The following is a 19845-nucleotide window of genomic DNA, read 5'->3' as shown; positions in this document are numbered from 1 at the left end:
AAGAACTTTATTGACCTATTTCCATTACTTGGTTATTTATAGTTCATCCTTGTTTGTCGTGTTCATATTCAATATATACACAGGACTTTAAGGATCTACTATATTTAAATAACTAAGTATCTCACTATTTCCAGAAATTACAGTGTTTACAACACATGTAGTTATTCTCGGAAATACGACATTGTCTAAGGTCTAAATATTAGTCCTTTTAAAGACAATGTCAATAGCCTCAACATTGAGCTCATACCTTATATCAATAAGTATGTTTGAGACATAATGGAACGAGCATGTCGTTTCTAAATTTAATTTTAGAAACAGTTAGCTCAGTCAATTTACTTATGTCATAATGAGGTCTAGAACTAAAATAGTAGTGACTTTATTCATGACACTTGTTTAGGAGCTATACTTATCGATCATTCTCAAAATATCGATTATAACAAACATCCATGTACAATCATGACTAGTTTGTTAAGTACTTAGGATCTACCTTTCATATTTCAAAAGGTTTAGTAGTATAACTACTTCGATCCATGTCTTTATGTTATTGGAACTTCATCCTCAAAGGACAGTTCATCTTTAATTTTGAAGATCCCTAATGAAGTGGTTCGTGGTATCAGAAAGAAGAGTATCATTGATGATAATGTCTCTCCTTAAGGGCTCAATCCCTTACCTTATAGCTTATAAAGCTTAAACCATTTCATTAATCCTTTTATAGATCTCTCTATTCCTTTAAGCTAATAGCTTAACAGGTAGATCTATTAAATATGGGCTAATAATTTTCAGACAAGTTAGTATGATCGAGAGTGATATCTCAAGATTTTGTCTTTCCATTTAAGGAAAGCTTATTATTGATGAGAGTGACAAGGATCCATTCTAGGATGCTCCCACTAGGTTATTGATTTTAACGACAAGATACTTCAAAATTATCCTTTCTTTTAATTCATTGATTTATGTGGCAAGGTAATCATTGATTACTCTTCCACTTTAATTATTGAATAATAGCATATACATTCCGGTTAAGGATGCCATCTTCAATGATGGGTTTAATCCTGTGAAGGATGTTGCTATTTATCGAACAACAAGTGGCTAGATTTCATTAAAGAAAGCTCCCACTCTTTTATTGAACAATAGTGACTAGAATCCAATTAAGGATGCTCCCACTCAATAATATTGGTTATTTAGTGGCTAGGTTCCATTTATGGATGCTCCCACTATGTCAATGAATAAGAGTAGCTAGGTTCCAGCTAAGGATGCTCCTACTCGATTATTGAATTTTAGACTAGCTAGGTTCCAATTAAGGATGCTCCCACTCTAGAGTGACTAGGTTCCATTCAAGGATGCTCCCACTCAATCAATACGAATATTAGTGACTAGGTTCCAATTAAGGAAGCTCCCACTAATTTAATTCATCATCAACACTAATTTTTAGTTGTGTCTCCTTTATTACTTATTATTCGCACAAGTCATTGTCGAATAATGATAATATTTATTTAGACGCTTTCAAAGCTCTAAATAGTTCTTAAACAATAAAACATATTCAACATAAGAATTTAATGAAGCAATAAAAGCTAATTAAATTCTAACAGAGATAATAACTTAGAAAATATTTATATTTATTTATTGTGCTTCTATATAGCATATGAACGGAAAAACGTGACCTTCATATTCTATATCTTTTTCATAAGGACATAAGCATTCATGCATATTCAAATATCATAAAAGCAATCAAGGCATTCAATTATAGAAGGAAATATTTAAGGACACAACCATGTGTTCATAAATAATGTAATAAAACATAAAGAAAGAAAGATTCATCCTTTCTGGAATAACCATAAAGGCTACAGTCCAGAAAACCTCGGATTATTAAATGACACATCCCATGTTCAAAAAAATAAATCCAAAAATGAAAGTAATAAAACTAGCGGGAAATTAGATCTTCAAACGGAGCATGAGCTTCTCTACAATTCGGGCTTGAATCCGACATTGTTCAGCAAGCTCGTCTACACATGTGTGCTCCATCAGATCTGCTCTGCAACAAGAAAAGAAGTATGCTCATGAATAATTATCCTCAAAACATTTTTAGGATATCTTTATTCATGAATTTTAAGGTACAATACCAGCATTCTTCTTATTTTTCTCAAGCTCGGCCAAGTACAAAGGACAATGCCTCTTCCAATGGCCTTCAGTGTTGCAGTGGTTGCATTTACCAATGCTTTCTCGCTTCTTTTCTTTTCCTTTTCCACTTCTCTTGAAGTTCTTCCTTTCCTTCTTAGCGGGACCTTTCCCCTTTGAAGTATTCGGACGTGCCTTAGATGACTCAGCACCAGAAGTCAACTTCTTCTTGGTTTTAGGCGAAGAACTCTTGTCAGCATAGAGAGCTGACCCTTTGTTCTTCCCATGTCGAGTGATAGACTCGAAAGTCTGTAGTTCATTCAACAGCTGAGACAGTCCATACGTCAACTTGTTCATGATGTAGTTGGACGTAAACTGTATAAAGTCACTCGAAAGGGAATTCAGGATTATTCCCACCTGAGTAACCTCATCCATCTGTGCCCCATGGAGTTCAGCTTCGGTGAAGTAGTTAGTCATCTTCATGACATGATCCCTCACCGGAGTTCCCGCAGTCATCCTAGTGCTAGTGCACTTACGGGTGAGCTCAATGCGGGCTTGCTCGCTTTGCATCCCAAACATTTGTTGCAACGAGTCAAGGATCTCCACAGCGGTCTCCTTCCCTTCCATCTTAGTTCGCAACGCATCAGATATGCTTGCGAGCATGTAGGCCACCGCCTTGTTATTGGCAGTAGTCCACTTGTCATAGTCCTCCCTCAAGTTCTAGGAGGCACCATGAGCAGGAAGAAGAGGTCTGTCTTCAGTGAGGATAAAGCGAATGCTTTCACTCACAAGCACAATGTTGAGATTCGACTTCCACTTGGGGAAGTTATCTCCAGTCAGGACGTCTTTCGACAACAGGGCCATAATAGGGTTTGACATGATTACTAAAAACATAAAAAGTACATTTATTAACAATATGAAAAGAAACAACTATCAAAATAATTTAGGAAATAAAAACTATAATGCAAACATGCACGGGATAAAATACTAAACAAAAGAACCCATTTTTTATATTCCAAGGTAATTCGACTAATAGCCACAGTCCGTTTCACTCTGGTGACGTAACGGAGTGCACCTAGTGAAAATGAGAACCATCTCAGATTAGTGAGCAATCATAGTACATGCACCTTCATAACTATGCTCACTAACTACCAATTTTATAGGAATCTTTGGCCACATGAGCAACCACCGGTTGGTTCATGCATGAGTCAACCCAACATTTCAGTGAAAGAAATCTAGCTCATACGCACTAGCGTAACTAGTACACGCAGAGATCAACCCTCCCACCTATCGTCAGAGACACAACCTTGGTATTGGAATCAGAAAAGCCCTTCCGAATGGAACTGACCACCATGTTTAGAAAACCGCCGGTCACGAGGGGATCTTTCATCCTCACGGTGTTGTGTCAATGTTGGAGACCTACGACTCAATATACTTTCAGTATTTTAATTTTCCTAGCATTAAGTTTAATCTAGGTGATCCACTCGAGTTAACTAAGTCATATTAAAAACTCGAGTGTTTCTAAGCTACCCTTAAAAACAGATGTTTCGATATAGCTTAGTGATTAGGAATTCGTGACATCTAGTCTTGATTATCCTAAAAGTATTCCATCACGGAAAAGCTCCCAGTAGAGAAGGTGAGACACTAGGTCTTCTTAAGTACCTCTCAGCTTAGCCTCTTATCGGCTTGGTGACAGAGCTCTCCGATCCGTTCAACTCATTCATTAATTAACTATCCTAATCCAATTAGACAATTTTAATGAATGAAAGCCCATGACAACCATTAACATACGATACATGATCTAAGTTATAGCATACAAGCATGGCATAGTAATTAAATAAACAAGCAAGAGCATGCAAGAATGGTTTGATTCGGATTGATCGTTTCCTATTTGATTCTATAAAGTAAATCAAGATGAGCCCAATCATATTGGCCCATGGATTCAATTGGGCCCATTCTTATGTCCCTTAGAAAAATAAATCAATATCAAATTATTTAATTTTTCTAATTTTTTATCGAAAAAATTAATTAAGTAAGGGCACATTCTAATGTCCCATTTAAAATAAATCGATATCATAATCATTTATTTTGTAATGTTTTAAATAAAAAATCATTAGGGCTCAGCCCATACAATTATTTAAATAAAACATTTAAAAAACTTAATTTTTTTTTTTTTTTCGGTAAATTTTTTTTTTTTAATGAGTGGGCCCGTGGGCCCACTAGGGTTTCCGGGCTGAGGCCCGGACGAATCCTCTAATCTTGACCTAGGTCAAGATTAGACTTGAGGCTGCACCGGACCGCCGCCGCCACGAGGGCGCGGCCCGGCACGAAGAGGACGGCCGAAACTTGTCACAAAATTTTGTGACAAGTTTTCTTGTGGCGTAGTCGTGGAGGCTTTCTTCGTCCGTCATGCTTCTTCGTTTTGTATCCGTCTCTCGCCGATCGTCGTGATCAAGAACGTCGCACCATCGGATTACAACAATAATAATAATAATTACATAAAACCTATACCCTTTGAATTTCGGGTTTACAAAAAAAAATCTAGAAAAGCGAGAATCAAATATTCTACGATCAAACCACGAATCACAATCCACATATCATATATTGAATTGCATGAAATTCACATCCAAATATAATTTCATTCAAACCATATTTAAATTAATTACAAGAACGAATCGATTAATAAATCATAACATCTAGCTCTGATACCACTTGTTGGTGGATCGAGCGCGCCTCGGACACGAACGATCGCTCCGACGCGCCTCTTTTGAGATGATTCCACCATATAACCATATTTATGCGGAAAAATAATTAATTACGCTGATCATAAGCTAATAAAATTATGGTTATAATTAACAAGATCTAGTTATGTTTAATTAATTTAATTCACGAGAGCATATAAGTCAAGCAACCGATATAGAGCGAAAACGAATACTTACAGTTTTTGGCTCACGAACTGAAAGCTTTCACAATCCGTCTTCGTCTTGAACGTCTTGATGAAGGACTCGAGGATGACACCTTAGTCTTCCGAAACGTAATCTCCGAGGCGAATAAGAAAGATGAGTGGGCACAGTCTTTATCTCACTAGATCACGAAACTAGGTGTTTCGAGATCTCTCTCTTATTTTACTAAGAATGGAAACGAATTTCCGAGGGGAGGGAGAGGCTGAAAATTTTGCACACCCTAGAGGGAGAGCCACGAAATTTTCCACAAATTAATTGCATATTTTTGCCTTCTCATGAACCCCTATTTATAGTAGTAAAAAGGAGATATTCATGGAATCTTCCAGAATATTTTATTTCCTTTTATTGTGTTCACACTAGAGGATTTAATCTAGGCCATTGGATCTCAACAAGTGAATCCTACTTTTTATCTCATCCATCAGATCAATATCTATGGGATATTTAAATAGAGAATAATTTATTTAGTGAGATAATAAAGGACAATATATTATTCTCCTAAATTTTCTCCTAAATATTCTCCTAAATTTTCTCCTAAATACTCTCCTTTAAATAAGGAGAAAGTATAGGAAAATATCTTATATTATTCTCTCTCCTTTATTTAAACAACTAAAGAGAAAATATTGGTAAATACCAATATTATAAAAATCGGTTTTTAGGCACACGGCCAATGGGATTTGCACAAACCCTAGTGCCAAAACCCTAAATCCGACTTTCATATTTTGTGCAAGGCCCAATTGCTTAAAACCCAATTAATTACTTATTTACTTGGTCCAACAATAAACAAATAATTAATAATTGTTTATTTACTTGATCAAACAATAAATAAACAATTCTACCATAAATATTTATTTAATTATGCGAATACCCGTTTTCCAGAATTAATGCTGTCAATCACAACTACAGCAAGTGAGATTAATAATGATAAACATTATTATAAGAAAGTTCTTATCCGCCTTTATCAGAGCCGAATCGGGGACTATGGACCTAGTAATAGGAGCTTAACAAATCCGATGAAAAAGACGAAATAGTCCTTTCTCTTTTGTCCATCGATTCGTCTAATCTTGGTCAAATACTCCACCTTGTAAGCCAAGACTGAACTCTCCTTTATACTAGAATTATATTTACTCATCGTGACGAGTGTCCACTGATATAGTCAGTTCGTGATCAAGATCATCCAGGTTCAACCCGTGTCAAGAGAAGTCAATTTATCCGTTATACTTCTCTTGATACATATCAGCCCTAAGCATTGTTGCTTCCCCAGCGAAAGATTCTTTCGAACGTTACTTACTTCGAAAGTGCTAGCAATCTATCGGTTCTGGAATCAACCCTTAGGTGAGTGAACATTAACCTTCTTTCATGAAGGCTGGATTCCGTATCTGTAAATCACTTCCCACTCGAATTATGCTCTGAGAAAACTCCCAAGACATAAGCTGTGATTAGCATGAATAGCCTTTTAGCGAATGAGTCAAAGAGCCCAGTAACATAACCCAGTGTCCATGATCACTTCAGGATTTAGATCAAGTCTCACTGTGACCATCATAGTGGCCTCGGTTAGTGTGTCGTAACGGTCCTTAAACGACACATCTACACCAAGACCTGTCCAGGTCGTACACTTACCACAAGTGTAGAATGCTCCCACATAGTGATCAGCCTTCACTATGTGTTCCACATATATGACTTTAGATATAGCTTTCCAGGCGTATATCAGTCATCGACCTCGTTTTAGCTCACCGCCCGAACTCAGGTGCCCAGCACGTGACTCAGTTAGATACGGAGGCTATGGAAGATAGTTGTTATTGATTCTAATTATTTAGAACTCAACCCACTAATCATATAATGCTAATAAAGTAATCTTTTTATCGAATTTAGTAATCATTTATTCATTATCTTCAAGTGGGCAATATTCCTAACAGGAATCTCCTCGACAAGCAGGTTATGGGAGTCATTGGACTGACGCTGTCGAAGAACGTAGCTCACAACGTGACGAAGGAGAAGACCACAGCGAGAATGATGAAGGTCCTGACGGACATGTACGAGAAACCCTTGGCGAACAACAAAGTGTTTCTGATGAAGAGGCTTTTCCACTTGAAGATGGATGAAGGAGCCGGGGTAGCCACTCACGTGAACGAGTTCAATACAATCGTCAACCAACTGTCATCGGTTGAGATCGAGTTCGATGATGAAGTGCGAGCTCTGATCCTGCTCGCGTCCTTACCAAACAGCTAGGAGCCGATGAGGGCCGCGGTTAGCAACTCGGTTGGAAGTGCGAAGTTAAAGTTTAATGATGTACGAGATCGCATCCTTGCCGAAGAGGTGCGAAGGATTGATTCCGGCGAGGTCTCGACGAGTTCGGCCTTGAATCTGGAGAACGTGGGAATAAACCACAGCCGGAATCAGAACCGAGGGAAGGAAAGGTCGAAGTCACGGAGTGGGCGAGGTCAGTCCAAGTCGGGGAGATCCTTTGCGTGCTGGAATTGTGGCGAGTCCGGCCACATCAGGAAGTACTGCAAGAAGCCAACCAAGGAGAAAGGCGGTGCCCACGCCGTCACTGAAGATTTAGCGGATGCGTTACTGCTAACGGTGGACAGCTCGATTGACTCTTGGGTGCTCGACTCAGGAGCGTCTTTTCACACCACTCCTGACAGCGACATTCTGGAGAACTATGTCGCAGGAAATCACGGGAAGGTCTACGTAGCTGATGGTGAATCTCTAGACATCGTTGGTGTCGGCGACGTCTGGCTGAAGATGGGAAACGGGCAAGTCTGGAAGATCAACAAAGTCAGACATGTGCCGAAGTTGATGAGAAACCTAATCTCGATGGGTCAGATCGATGATGAAGGCTATACCACGATGTTCGGGAACAACTCGTGGAAAGTGTCAAAGGGAGCTATGGTGGTAGCTCGCGGATAGAAGACAGGCACGCTCTACATGACGTCGAGCTGCAGAGACATGGTGGTCGTGGTCGACAACACCGCGCGGACTGAGCTGTGGTACCGCATGCTCGGACACATGAGCGAGAAGGGGATGAAGATGCTGGTGAAAGACGGCATGATCCCGGAGCTGAAGACGGTGGAACATCACCAGTGCGAGAGCTGCATTCTCGGGAAGCTGAAGCGAGTTAGCTTCACGAATGCGAGCAGAGAGCTGAAGGCAGAGAAACTTGAGCTGGTACATACCGACGTATGGTGACCAGCTCCAGTCCCTTCACTAGGGGGATCTCGATACTATGTGACATTCATAGACGATTCCACGAGGAAGGTATGGGTTTATTTTCTGAAGAATAAATCTGGCGTGTTCGCTACCTTCAAAAAGTGGAAGGCGATGGTCGAGCTGGAGACGAGCTCGAAAGTGAAGTGCTTGAAGTCTGACAATGGAGGGGAGTAAGTCGACTCCGACTTCAAGCAATATTGTGCTGACAACGGGATCAAGATGATGAGAACGATCCCAGGAACTCCCCAACAGAACGGAGTAGTGGAGCAAATGAATCGCACGTTGAATGAACGAGCTCGGAGTATGTGAATTCACTCCGGCCTACCCAAGACGTTTTGGGCCGATGCAATCAACACGGCAGCCTTCTTGATAAACCGAGGACCGAGCGTCCCTTTGAATTTCAGAATTCTAGAAGAGGCGTGGAATGGGAAGAAGGTAAACCTTTCTTATCTGAAAGTGTTTGGTTGTTTATCATATGTTCATATCGATGAATCTGTTCGAAGTAAGCTCGATCCGAAATCTAAAAAGTGTTTTTCATTGGTTATGGTGACACTGAGCTCGGCTATCGTTTCTGGGATGCCCACGCGAGAAAGATAGTCCGGAGCAGGAATGTTGTCTTCAACGAGCAGACGGCGTACGGGGACGAGCTGAAGGGGAGCTCGACGAAGAAAGCTCCTGAGGGCGAGAAGTCAATGATTGACCTGAAAGACTTCTCGACGACTGAGCTGGAAGAAAAAGACACTTCGATGCCCGAGGTGAGATCAGGCCGAGCTGATGGCGATCACGAGATCGAAGAAGAAGCTGATGATAACACCGAGCTCGAGGTGAATCAGCGGACTCCGATCACCGAGCTGTGGAGATCGTCAAGAGTCAGAAAATGTTAGGAATATTGCCCACTTGAAGATAATGAATAAATGATTACTAAATTCGATAAAAAGATTACTTTATTAGCATTATATGATTAGTGGGTTGAGTTCTAAATAATTAGAATCAATAACAACTATCTTCCATAGCCTCCGTATCTAACTGAGTCACGTGCTGGGCACCTGAGTTCGGGCGGTGAGCTAAAACGAGGTCGATGACTGATATACGCCTGGAAAGCTATATCTAAAGTCATATATGTGGAACACATAGTGAAGGCTGATCACTATGTGGGAGCATTCTACACTTGTGGTAAGTGTACGACCTGGACAGGTCTTGGTGTAGATGTGTCGTTTAAGGACCGTTACGACACACTAACCGAGGCCACTATGATGGTCACAGTGAGACTTGATCTAAATCCTGAAGTGATCATGGACACTGGGTTATGTTACTGGGCTCTTTGACTCATTCGCTAAAAGGCTATTCATGCTAATCACAGCTTATGTCTTGGGAGTTTTCTCAGAGCATAATTCGAGTGGGAAGTGATTTACAGATACGGAATCCAGCCTTCCTGAAAGAAGGTTAATGTTCACTCACCTAAGGGTTGATTCCAGAACCGATAGATTGCTAGCACTTTCGAAGTAAGTAACGTTCGAAAGAATCTTTCGCTGGGGAAGCAACAATGCTTAGGGCTGATATGTATCAAGAGAAGTATAACGGATAAATTGACTTCTCTTGACACGGGTTGAACCTGGAGGATCTTGATCACGAACTGACTATATCAGTGGACACTCGTCACGATGAGTAAATATAATTCTAGTATAAAGGAGAGTTCAGTCTTGACTTACAAGGTGAAGTATTTGACCAAGATTAGACGAATCGATGGACAAAAGAGAAAGGACTATTTCGTCTTTTTCATCGGATTTGTTAAGCTCCTATTACTAGGTCCATAGTCCCCGATTCGGCTCTGATAAAGGCGGATAAGAACTTTCTTATAATAATGTTTATCATTATTAATCTCACTTGCTGTAATTGTGATTGACAGCATTAATTCTGGAAAACGGGTATTCGCAGAATTAAATAAATATTTATGGTAGAATTGTTTATTTATTGTTTGATCAAGTAAATAAACAATTATTAATTATTTGTTTATTGTTGGACCAAGTAAATAAGTAATTAATTGGGTTTTAAGCAATTGGGCCTTGCACAAAATATGAAAGTCGGATTTAGGGTTTTGGCACTAGGGTTTGCGCAAATCCCATTGGCCGTGTGCCTAAAAACCGATTTTTATAATATTGGTATTTACCAATATTTTCTCTTTAGTTGTTTAAATAAAGGAGAGAGAATAATATAAGATATTTTCCTATACTTTCTCCTTATTTAAAGGAGAGTATTTAGGAGAAAATTTAGGAGAATATTTAGGAGAAAATTTAGGAGAATAATATATTCTCCTTTATTATCTCACTAAATAAATTATTCTCTATTTAAATATCCCATAGATATTGATCTGATGGATGAGAGAAAAAGTAGGATTCACTTGTTGAGATCCAAGGGCCTAGATTAAATCCTCTAGTGTGAACACAATAAAAGGAAATAAAATATTCTGGAAGATTCCATGAATATCTCCTTTTACTACTATAAATAGGGGTTCATGAGAAGGCAAAAATAAGCAATTATTTGAAGCAATTTTTGGTGAAAATTTCGTGCTCTCTAGCCTACCTTGGCCGAGCACTTCACTTCTCTTCCCCTCGGAAAATTCGTTTCCATTCTTAGTTAAATAAGAGCGAGATCTCGAAACACCTAGTTTCGTGATCTAGTGAGATAAAGACTGTGCCCACTCATCTTTCTTATTCGCCTCGGAGATTACGTTTCGGAAGACTAAGGTGTCATCCTCGAGTCCTTCATCAAGACGTTCAAGACGAAGACGGATTGTGAAAGCTTTCAGTTCGTGAGCCAAAAACTGTAAGTATTCGTTTTCGCTCTATATCGGTTGCTTGACTTATATGCTCTCGTGAATTAAATTAATTAAACATAACTGGATCTTGTTAATTATAACCATAATTTAATTAGCTTATGATCAGCGTAATTAATTATTTTTCCGCATTAATATGGTTATATGGTGGAATCATCTCAAAAGAGGCGCGTCGGAGCGATCGTTCGTGTCCGATGCGCGCTCGATCCACCAACAGAAAACCGGTACACAAGTTTTCTCCGTCTCTCAACTATATCCTCCTTACCGACAGAGGAGAGCCGGAGTACTATGAAGAGGCTATGGAGGTCGACACCTCGACCAAGTGGGAGCTCGCCATGAAGGACGAGATGGATTCATTGATCACGAATCATACTTGGGAGCTGGCGAAGTTACCAGCTGGGAAGAAAGCACTGCACAACAAGCGGGTGTACCAGATAAAGGAGGAGAGCAATGGAAGCCAACGGTTCAAGGCGAGGCTGGTGGTGAAAGGTTTCCAGCCGAATAAGGGAATTGATTTCACAGAAATCTTCTCTCCGGTCGTCAAGCTCATGACGATCAGAACCGTGCTGGGATTGGTTGTCAAGGAAAATCTGCATCTGCAACAGATGGATGTGAAGACAGCATTTCTTCATGGTGATCTTGACGAAGAGATCTATATGAGGCAGCCTGAAGGCTTTGAGGTGAAAGGAAGAGATGAGCTCGTGTGCAAGCTCCAGAAGAGTCTCTACGGGCTTAAGCAAGCCCCACGACAGTGGTACAAGAAGTTTGACAATTTCATGAAGCGAGCTGAGTTCGGCAGGTGTGAGGCCGACCACTGCTGCTACTTCAAGAGACTTGAAGACTCCTATGTGATTCTTCTGCTCTACGTCGACGACATGCTGATTGCAGGTGCCAACCTACACGAGATCGACGAGCTGAAGAAGAGATTGTCCGAAGAGTTTGCGATGAAGGATCTAGGAGCCGCGAAGTAGATTCTCGGGATGAGGATCAAGAGGACGAGAGAGAGCATCGAGCTCTCACAGGAGGAGTACATGAAGAAGGTGCTCCAACGCTTCAACATGGAGGACGCGAGGTCGGTCAGCTCGCCGCTGGCCAACCACTTCAAATTGTCCAAGCGACAATCGCCAGTAACAGAGGAGGAACTGGCGTACATGGACAAAATCCCCTATGCTTCGGCCATCGGAAGTTTGATGTACGCAATGGTGTGCACGAGGCCGGACATTGCTCATGCAGTGGAAGTTGTGAGCAGGTTTATGAGTAGCCCGGGGAGAGAGCACTGAGAGGCTGTGAAGTGGATCCTCCGATATCTGAGAGGCAGCTCGACCTCGGTGTTGGTATTCAGGAAGTCTGAACTCCAAGGTTACGTCGATGCTGACAATGAGGGCGACGTCGACAGCAGAAAGAGCACGACCGGTTATGTCTACACATTCGGAGGGACGGCTATCAGTTGGGTGTCGAGGTTGTAGAAGATCGTTGCCTTGTCGAGTTGCGAGGCAGAGTATGTGGCCATCACCGAGGCCACAAAGGAGATGATATGGCTACAGACTTTTCTGGGCGAACTGGATCAAGACCATGACGGAAGTGTACTGTACAGTGACAGCCAGAGCGCCATTCAGTTGGCGAAGAACCTAGTGTATCATGCGAGGACGAAGCATATACAGCTGAGATACCACTTCATCGGGTCGGCTTTGGAAGATGGTATATTGGTACTTGAGAAGATCGCAGGGAGTCAGAATCCCGCCGACATGTTTACGAAGTCTGTGCCGTATGACAAACTGAGGTTGTGTTCGACCTCAGTTGGACTCCTCGTCTGATGAGTTGAGTCGCCGCTGCAAGATGGAGACGCGTGATGGATTAGTCTCCAAGTGAGAGATTGTTAATGGTGGAGCCTAATCTAAGGAATTGGAAAAAGTCCCACATTGGTTAGGGAGAGTAACTTTGTACAGTTCCTTAGTATATATAAGGGATGCTATGTGTTGTATTCTAGTGTACCCAAAATAGAAACACTTGTATTTGTAAACACTTTCCCAATTGAGTTTATAGTTTTGCAGCGGCAAAGTGGATGTAACTTTCTCATTGAAAGTGAACCACTATAAATCTTGTGTCCCTTCTTTTATTATTTATTTTTGTTTTCTGTTTGGAGAGAGAGAGAGAGAGAGAGGGTTTGACGAAGTAAACCTTAACAGCGGTTTGGGCGAACTGACGAACTAAAACCCAACAGCTGAGGTGAGCTGTTAGGACGAAGTGACAAGGTCAAATCCCCAACATCGCTTTCGTCCGACAATCCCGCGTCTCAGCCCGCGGCATAGCTCTGCATTCACTCCGCGTCGAGCTCCACGCCCACATCGTCAGCCTCGCAGCTCTTCCTCGTCCCGTCGTCGCCTCAGCCAGTCGATCACAGCCCAGTCGGTGAAGGTAATTAGTGATTATTTATGTTAATTAAGTTAGTTGATTAGTTAGTTTAGTAATTATTTAGTTAAGCTAATTATTTACGTAAATAAATTTGTTAATTAGTTATTTAGGTAATTATTTCAAATGTTAATAAATTATTAATTAGTTATTGGATTAATAAATTTGTTAATAAGTAGTTAATTTAATAGGTAATTTTTTAATTTGATTAACTATTTAGATTTGTATTTAATTTAATTAACTTGTTCGTTAATTTGTTAATTTAATTAACAAATTAACGAACAAGTTAATTAAATTAAATTTTTGGTTAATTAAACAGTTAAATATGTTAAGTTTTAATTTGTTAATATGATAATTGGTATGTTAAATAATTTAGAGAATTAATTAATTTTTAGATAATTAGTTTGATAACTTAATTTGAAATTGAAATTGTAATAAATTAGGCAATTTAGAATTAATTTAGAATTGGTATGTTAAATAATGCTTATTCATTTCAATTGATGTAATTAATTTTGTAACTATTGTATGCAAGGCCGCATCATATAACAACTGGCTGATATATGACGGCAAGCTCAGGCGGAAGGACAATCCCTGAGTGAAGACGCTATGGAGGAGGGTGCGATGGCTCAATTTCTCGGCACGCGACGTGACTGGGCTATAGGGATAGGACCATTGATCCCGCGTTCGGATCTGCTAGAATCCCATGCTTACGATTTTGAGGCTGGATCTTCATCAGTAGCTCGAGACGCGACATCCGGACGGGACGAAGAGATGTCAGAACTACGGAGAACAGTGAGAGACCTAGCTGCTAGGTTCAAAGCCTTGTTTAGGCATAGTGCCGGACCGCTCAACCCGGAGCTTGCATCGAGGGTGAGGAAGATTGCGACCCGCTACGGATCGTCGTCATCGATCTCTTCGCGTACATCCGAGGATCCTGGATCTTGATCGGCTTGAGTACCACATCATGGTCTCGACCCTGGTGAGCCCAGATGTGGACCAGTTGGAAGACGCGGAGGACGTGGAGAAACTCTCAACGTTGATTGCGGTTATTATTATTAGTGTTTATATTTAGACGTTTTATTATGTTTTTCAGACTTTTTATTTTTTTGATGAATGCAACTTTTATTTTCATGTTATTTAAAATTAAATTAAATGCAATCTGCTTATTTTGATTAGAATAAGAAAATATATTCAAATATAAAAAAAAAATAAACATCAACATTAGAAGCGACAATCCGCTTCTAATGTCGCTTCTAAACTCTTCCCGTCATTTCGCGAGAGCCATTTCCGGTGCCAGATTTTTGGGATTAGAAGCGACAGTAGAGGCGATAAGTCGCTTATAAAATATCGTTTTTAATTTTTAGAAACGACTTTGTCGCTTCTAAAAACCCTTTAGAAGCGACTTTTTAGCCTTTAGAAGCGATTTTTTGTCATTTCTAAGGCCTTTTTTGTAGTAGTGGAAGATGAAAAATGCTGATTTCGGTGGTAGTGTTGATGGTGCCGATGAATGGCCTAAAGTCCAATATATACGTCAATGGATGATTTTCAGAGCTTTTTGGACCCTTAGATGAGATCTTAGGGTCAAAAACACTTTAAAATCGGAAAATTGACGAATACAAAGTGTTTAGGGCATCGCGGCCCGCTGATGGCCGTGTTTTGGCGCGGTGAAATCGAACAACTGCACAATGATTTTGAATCGGCCGTAACTTTTTGCTCCGATGCCCGATTTTAGCAAATAAACATGCATTGGAAATTTAAGAGAAAAATCTATCTAATGGTGTAAAGAATTCATCCAAAATCATCACTTATAAATCTCAAATCATGCAGAAGAAGACGCTATGTTTCTTGAGTTAGCTATAGTTCGTCTGAAAAATCTTCAAATCATCTCAAAATTGCTGCATTGCTCTCAAAACACTTTAAACTCATGAAAGAACTATAAAATCTAATAAAATAAAAAAAATTCAAAAACACTTTAGAATTCGATTCGATTCAATCCCGGAAACGAGCGATTATTTTCCAGTTGATTTAGGTGAGCAAAAGAGCCCTAGTCGGAAAATACAATACTACCACTCAAGTTACAAACCCTAATTGAAAAGCCCCATAACATGGGCCCCAAAAATCTCGAGGGACGCCGCCTTTAATCTTTTGTAATTTAATCATTTTCTTCGAACCTTTGAGTGAAACATGTGTTTGTTTTCATAGTACTTAGGCTAGTAAAAAATTGTGGAGAGAGCTCTCTGCCTTGCCCAAATCTTATGATATATATATTAGCTAGTCGAAAAACAAGTACTATATACTTTTAGTCACACATGATAATAGTTAACCATATTTAACAGCAGATCACATTTCTATTTTTGCATTTTAATCTCTGTTTGGGACATGAAGTTTGAAAAATCATACACCTATTGGTTACCCAAAAATACATGAGATTGATTTATTGAGTTTCTTTACTGAGGATAATTCTAGAAGAATAATATATAATTGTGCATAACGAGTTCCACGTGGTAGCGCGATAAATTCAATCGATTAAAATTAAACCACTATTCTAGGTGGATATCATATCATTATTGTCATATATTTTACATACCGTGTATAAGAAGTACATTAAAAGATGGCAGTCTAAGAAGAATAGTGCTTTACTACAAATTCTATCACTTCATGTCAAAATGGACTAATTATTTCACTCTCTTTTTGGTGCAAATATATGATCTGCTTTTATATGTTTATGGTTTTAATGGAGCCAAAACATATATATTCTTCACAATGCATTTGGCTTGTAGGAAAAATGAATTACGTGTCAAACTATAGATCCAAAAGCTCGTTATAGGAAAGGACAAATACAAAAATATATATATGGCACTAAAGTCCACATAAACTGGAAATAGGGCAAGGAAGTAATAAAGAGTGTTTTACTGATGTAGTAGTTTGAACTTTTGATCACTTTTGGGGTGAGTTTCGTTTGTCAACAAACTTTCAATTTTACTTTGAAATACTGCAGAAAGTTAGCTAGAATCTCCGCAGCCACGGCTATGGCATATTGAAGTGGCAGGTAATACTATAATAATTATGGTGACGTAATATATATATATATATATATTATATATATATATGTATATGTATATACACTGCATATGTGTAGCTATCAAGCCCTATTATGTAAAAGATGTCTAGGAAGAGCATAATGTGTCTAGCGCTAGCACAATTATATTATATACGCACCAAAAAGGTCACTAAGCTCGTTTTTTTTAGGCTTTCAGGAACATGTGTCCTGTTTTTCAAGACAACACAGTTGTACTTAGAGATATTATTGAAACACACATACACACAATTAAACCTTAGTTACGTTCTCTCCCCTCTATTAAATTCTGTTTTGAAAAAAAAAGAAAAAAAATTACTCACAGCGGTAATTAAGTAAGAGCAAAAAAGAGAGAGATGAATCCGAAGAATTTGTTGCAACTAACTAATTATTTACTGCATTTTAAGAATCTAGCGTAAGTTTTATTTTATTAGGTAAATATTTCAATTATTTTTGTAGATACAATCATACTCATGTGGAGAAGAGTTAATTTAACTTACTCTTCCAGTTAATTTAATTTACTGAAAAGTTAATTTCATTTAATATGAAGATAATTTAATTTTACTTTTTCAGTTAATTTAATATATTACGAAATTAATTTTAATTTTCTATCTAGTTAATTTAAAATACTTCCGGTCCGAGTCTTCACCATCATCGATTTTAAACAGCCCCCGCCAATTCCAAACAACGGTAAATTGAATTTACTTTTTTGGTAAATTAATTAATTATAAAAACCAGAAAATTTTTCATGAGTTATTTACGAGAATCATATCGAAAATCCTAAGCAGAACAATTTGAATTTATTATATAGTGAGCCTACAAACGAATTAATATTATCGATTAAACCATGTAAATATCACCATCACCAATCCCAAACAATTACCGCCGATTCGAAACAGCAAATTAAAAGACGAACGGTAAATTGATTTACTGAAAAAATCAGAAAAAATTTCAAAGTTAACTGCGAGAATCATAACATAAATCCTAGGTAGAACAATTCGAATGGATTTTATAATGAGTCTGCAAACGAATTTTATCAATTAAACTATGTATATATAAGAAGAATCCATGATGGCAGAGACATCGCAATAGAGCATGGATCAGCGCGACGGCGATGAGCGGCGACGGCGCGACAACGAGGTATCATCCGATGTCGGCGACGTCTCGTCGTAGCAGGATCGGATTTTGAATTTGTCGGAGCAATTTATTAGGTTAGGGTTTTGATTTGGGAAATATATATTTTGAAAATTGATCGGTGGGATTTTCTTCAAGTATATAAGGAGGGATTGCATTTGTAATATTGTGTTAACTCAATCTGATTACTTCTCTAATAAAATAAAAATTGGGCTAACTCCCTTATATATATATATATATATATATATATATATATAAAATGGTCCCCCCTAGCGCACATGCATGCAGCCAAATTAAAGGCACTTGTTTTGTTTTTCTTGTAACATATTTAAGGTGAAGTCATTTTAATTCATGTATGTCACATTAACTCGTGGTGTGTATCTATATATATAAGGCTACAACCGGAGCGAAGACCGAATGAGCTCAAGCATATAGAGAGTTCCAACTCTCTCGTCTCTCTATCTCTCTCTCTGCCTATAAAGAAGGGAACTAAAGAAAAACTTATCACAACATTTTTGGGGAGAGAGAGAGAGCCAATGGGAAGAAGTCCTTGTTGCTCAAAGGAAGGGTTAACTAGAGGGGCATGGACAGCCATTGAAGACAAATTACTAAGTGACTACATTCAGCTTCATGGTGAAGGCAAATGGAGAAACCTTCCCAAAAGAGCAGGCATGTTCTTATTCATATCTCTCTTCTTTCATTATTGTTATATATTAAAAAACACGGAGTAAAAAAACACTCCGACACACTTAATTAATGACCCAACAGGACTCAAGAGATGTGGGAAAAGTTGCCGCCTGAGATGGCTGAATTACCTCAGACCTGACATCAAGAGAGGAAATATCACTCATGACGAAGAAGAGCTCATTATAAGGCTCCATAATCTCTTGGGAAACAGGTATATATATATCGGAGATGTGTGTGAGCAGTAATTATAATCCACTTTTATAAATATTAAATTAAACGCAGATGGTCATTAATAGCTGGGAGGCTTCCTGGCCGAACAGACAATGAAATAAAGAACTATTGGAACACGAACATCGGCAAGAGAATCCAATCTTCTCACAATCATCGCAGCGTTAATGTCAAAACGACGTGTCGTATCGGAAGCCCGAGTAAAGCCAGTGACACGTCACCAGAGCCATCCGACCCCGCAGCGAAGCCGGTCAGCCCTAACGACGCGGTGGTGGTGCGTACCAGAGCGACTCGGTGCACTAAAGCCGTCCTTTTCCCTCACCACGACAAAAATAGTCAGCCCGAGCCGGAGGTCAACGGTCAACCCTTGACGATGACCACGACCCCTCGAGACGACAGCGACGATTTCCTCTCGGAGTTTCTCAGCATTGACTCCCTGCAGCAATGTTCAGACTTTTTCTTCGGCGGCTTCGATGACGATCGCGTGAAAGTATTTGACGAAGAGATAAACAAAAGCGATTCGAGCCACGTCATCGAGTCACCGTCTGACGTGGCTCATCACCGGGAAGACAACTTCTGGGTTTCGCAGGACATGTTGATTGGAGTTGACCCACCGGCTTCTTTGATTGACCTTGAAGACTTTTTATTTTAGATCTCTTGATGTATTATTCCAGTCAGTGTGATGAGATGAAATATAGTCAAATAATTAATTAGATATATAATTACTAAGGGGCACCGTGTTTGTGTTCTGATATATGGTTTGTTTTGTACTTTACGTACATTAGAAATGATAGTAGTATGGTCTTTATAAGAAAAAAAATCTCTTAGAAAAAAAAAATCTGGAATAGACGTAACAAATGTTCTGCTTCATGACTATTTCGAAAATCGAAAATGCAGATCTCCATTTTCAATTTTTTAAAAAGAATGAAAGAGGTGTTCTATGTGTACAGTTCTCGTTAAATAGTTTTATGCCAATTGAACATGAGAGAAGTACCTAATTCACTACTTTAAGAAATAATTTTAATTAGTTTTGATAATTATTCATTTATTTTGAGTGTGAGATTTTTAACATACCTCTCAAGATACCATTGGCTTTACTTATTTGAGTCCCATTTATAAAAATTGGATGGATTATTTCTTCAAATTTGTTCGAGTTTTGATTCGTGTAAAATGTCTTGGAGTTTGAAATCAAA

General features: G+C 39.0%; 1 protein-coding gene across 2 annotated transcripts; it reads left to right on the top strand.

Annotated features, from left to right (window-relative positions):
- Positions 1–18177: 18177 nt before the first annotated feature.
- LOC149385704 (transcription factor MYB1-like) lies at positions 18178–19450 on the top strand. 2 transcript variants are annotated; one of them, XM_089625108.1, is made up of 3 exons: positions 18178–18406; positions 18506–18635; positions 18815–19450. In XM_089625108.1, the coding sequence occupies exons 1-3, from the start codon at positions 18274–18276 to the stop codon at positions 19302–19304; spliced, it is 753 nt and encodes a 250-aa protein (XP_089481234.1). In that variant the 5' UTR covers positions 18178–18273; the 3' UTR covers positions 19305–19450. The 2 variants fall into 2 exon arrangements, with proteins under 2 accessions (XP_089481234.1, XP_089481233.1); XM_089625107.1 differs by having other exon boundaries at positions 18707–19450.
- The last annotated feature ends 395 nt before the right edge of the window (positions 19451–19845 follow it).

Source organism: Urtica dioica, chromosome 9 (genome assembly GCF_054948205.1).
Source record: "Urtica dioica subsp. dioica isolate 48M chromosome 9, U.dioica_male_clone48M_v1_H2, whole genome shotgun sequence".
Taxonomy (NCBI): Eukaryota; Viridiplantae; Streptophyta; class Magnoliopsida; order Rosales; family Urticaceae; genus Urtica; species Urtica dioica.
The sequence above is the reverse complement of the archived record's forward strand: the minus strand, read 5'-3'. Positions and strand labels throughout refer to the sequence as shown.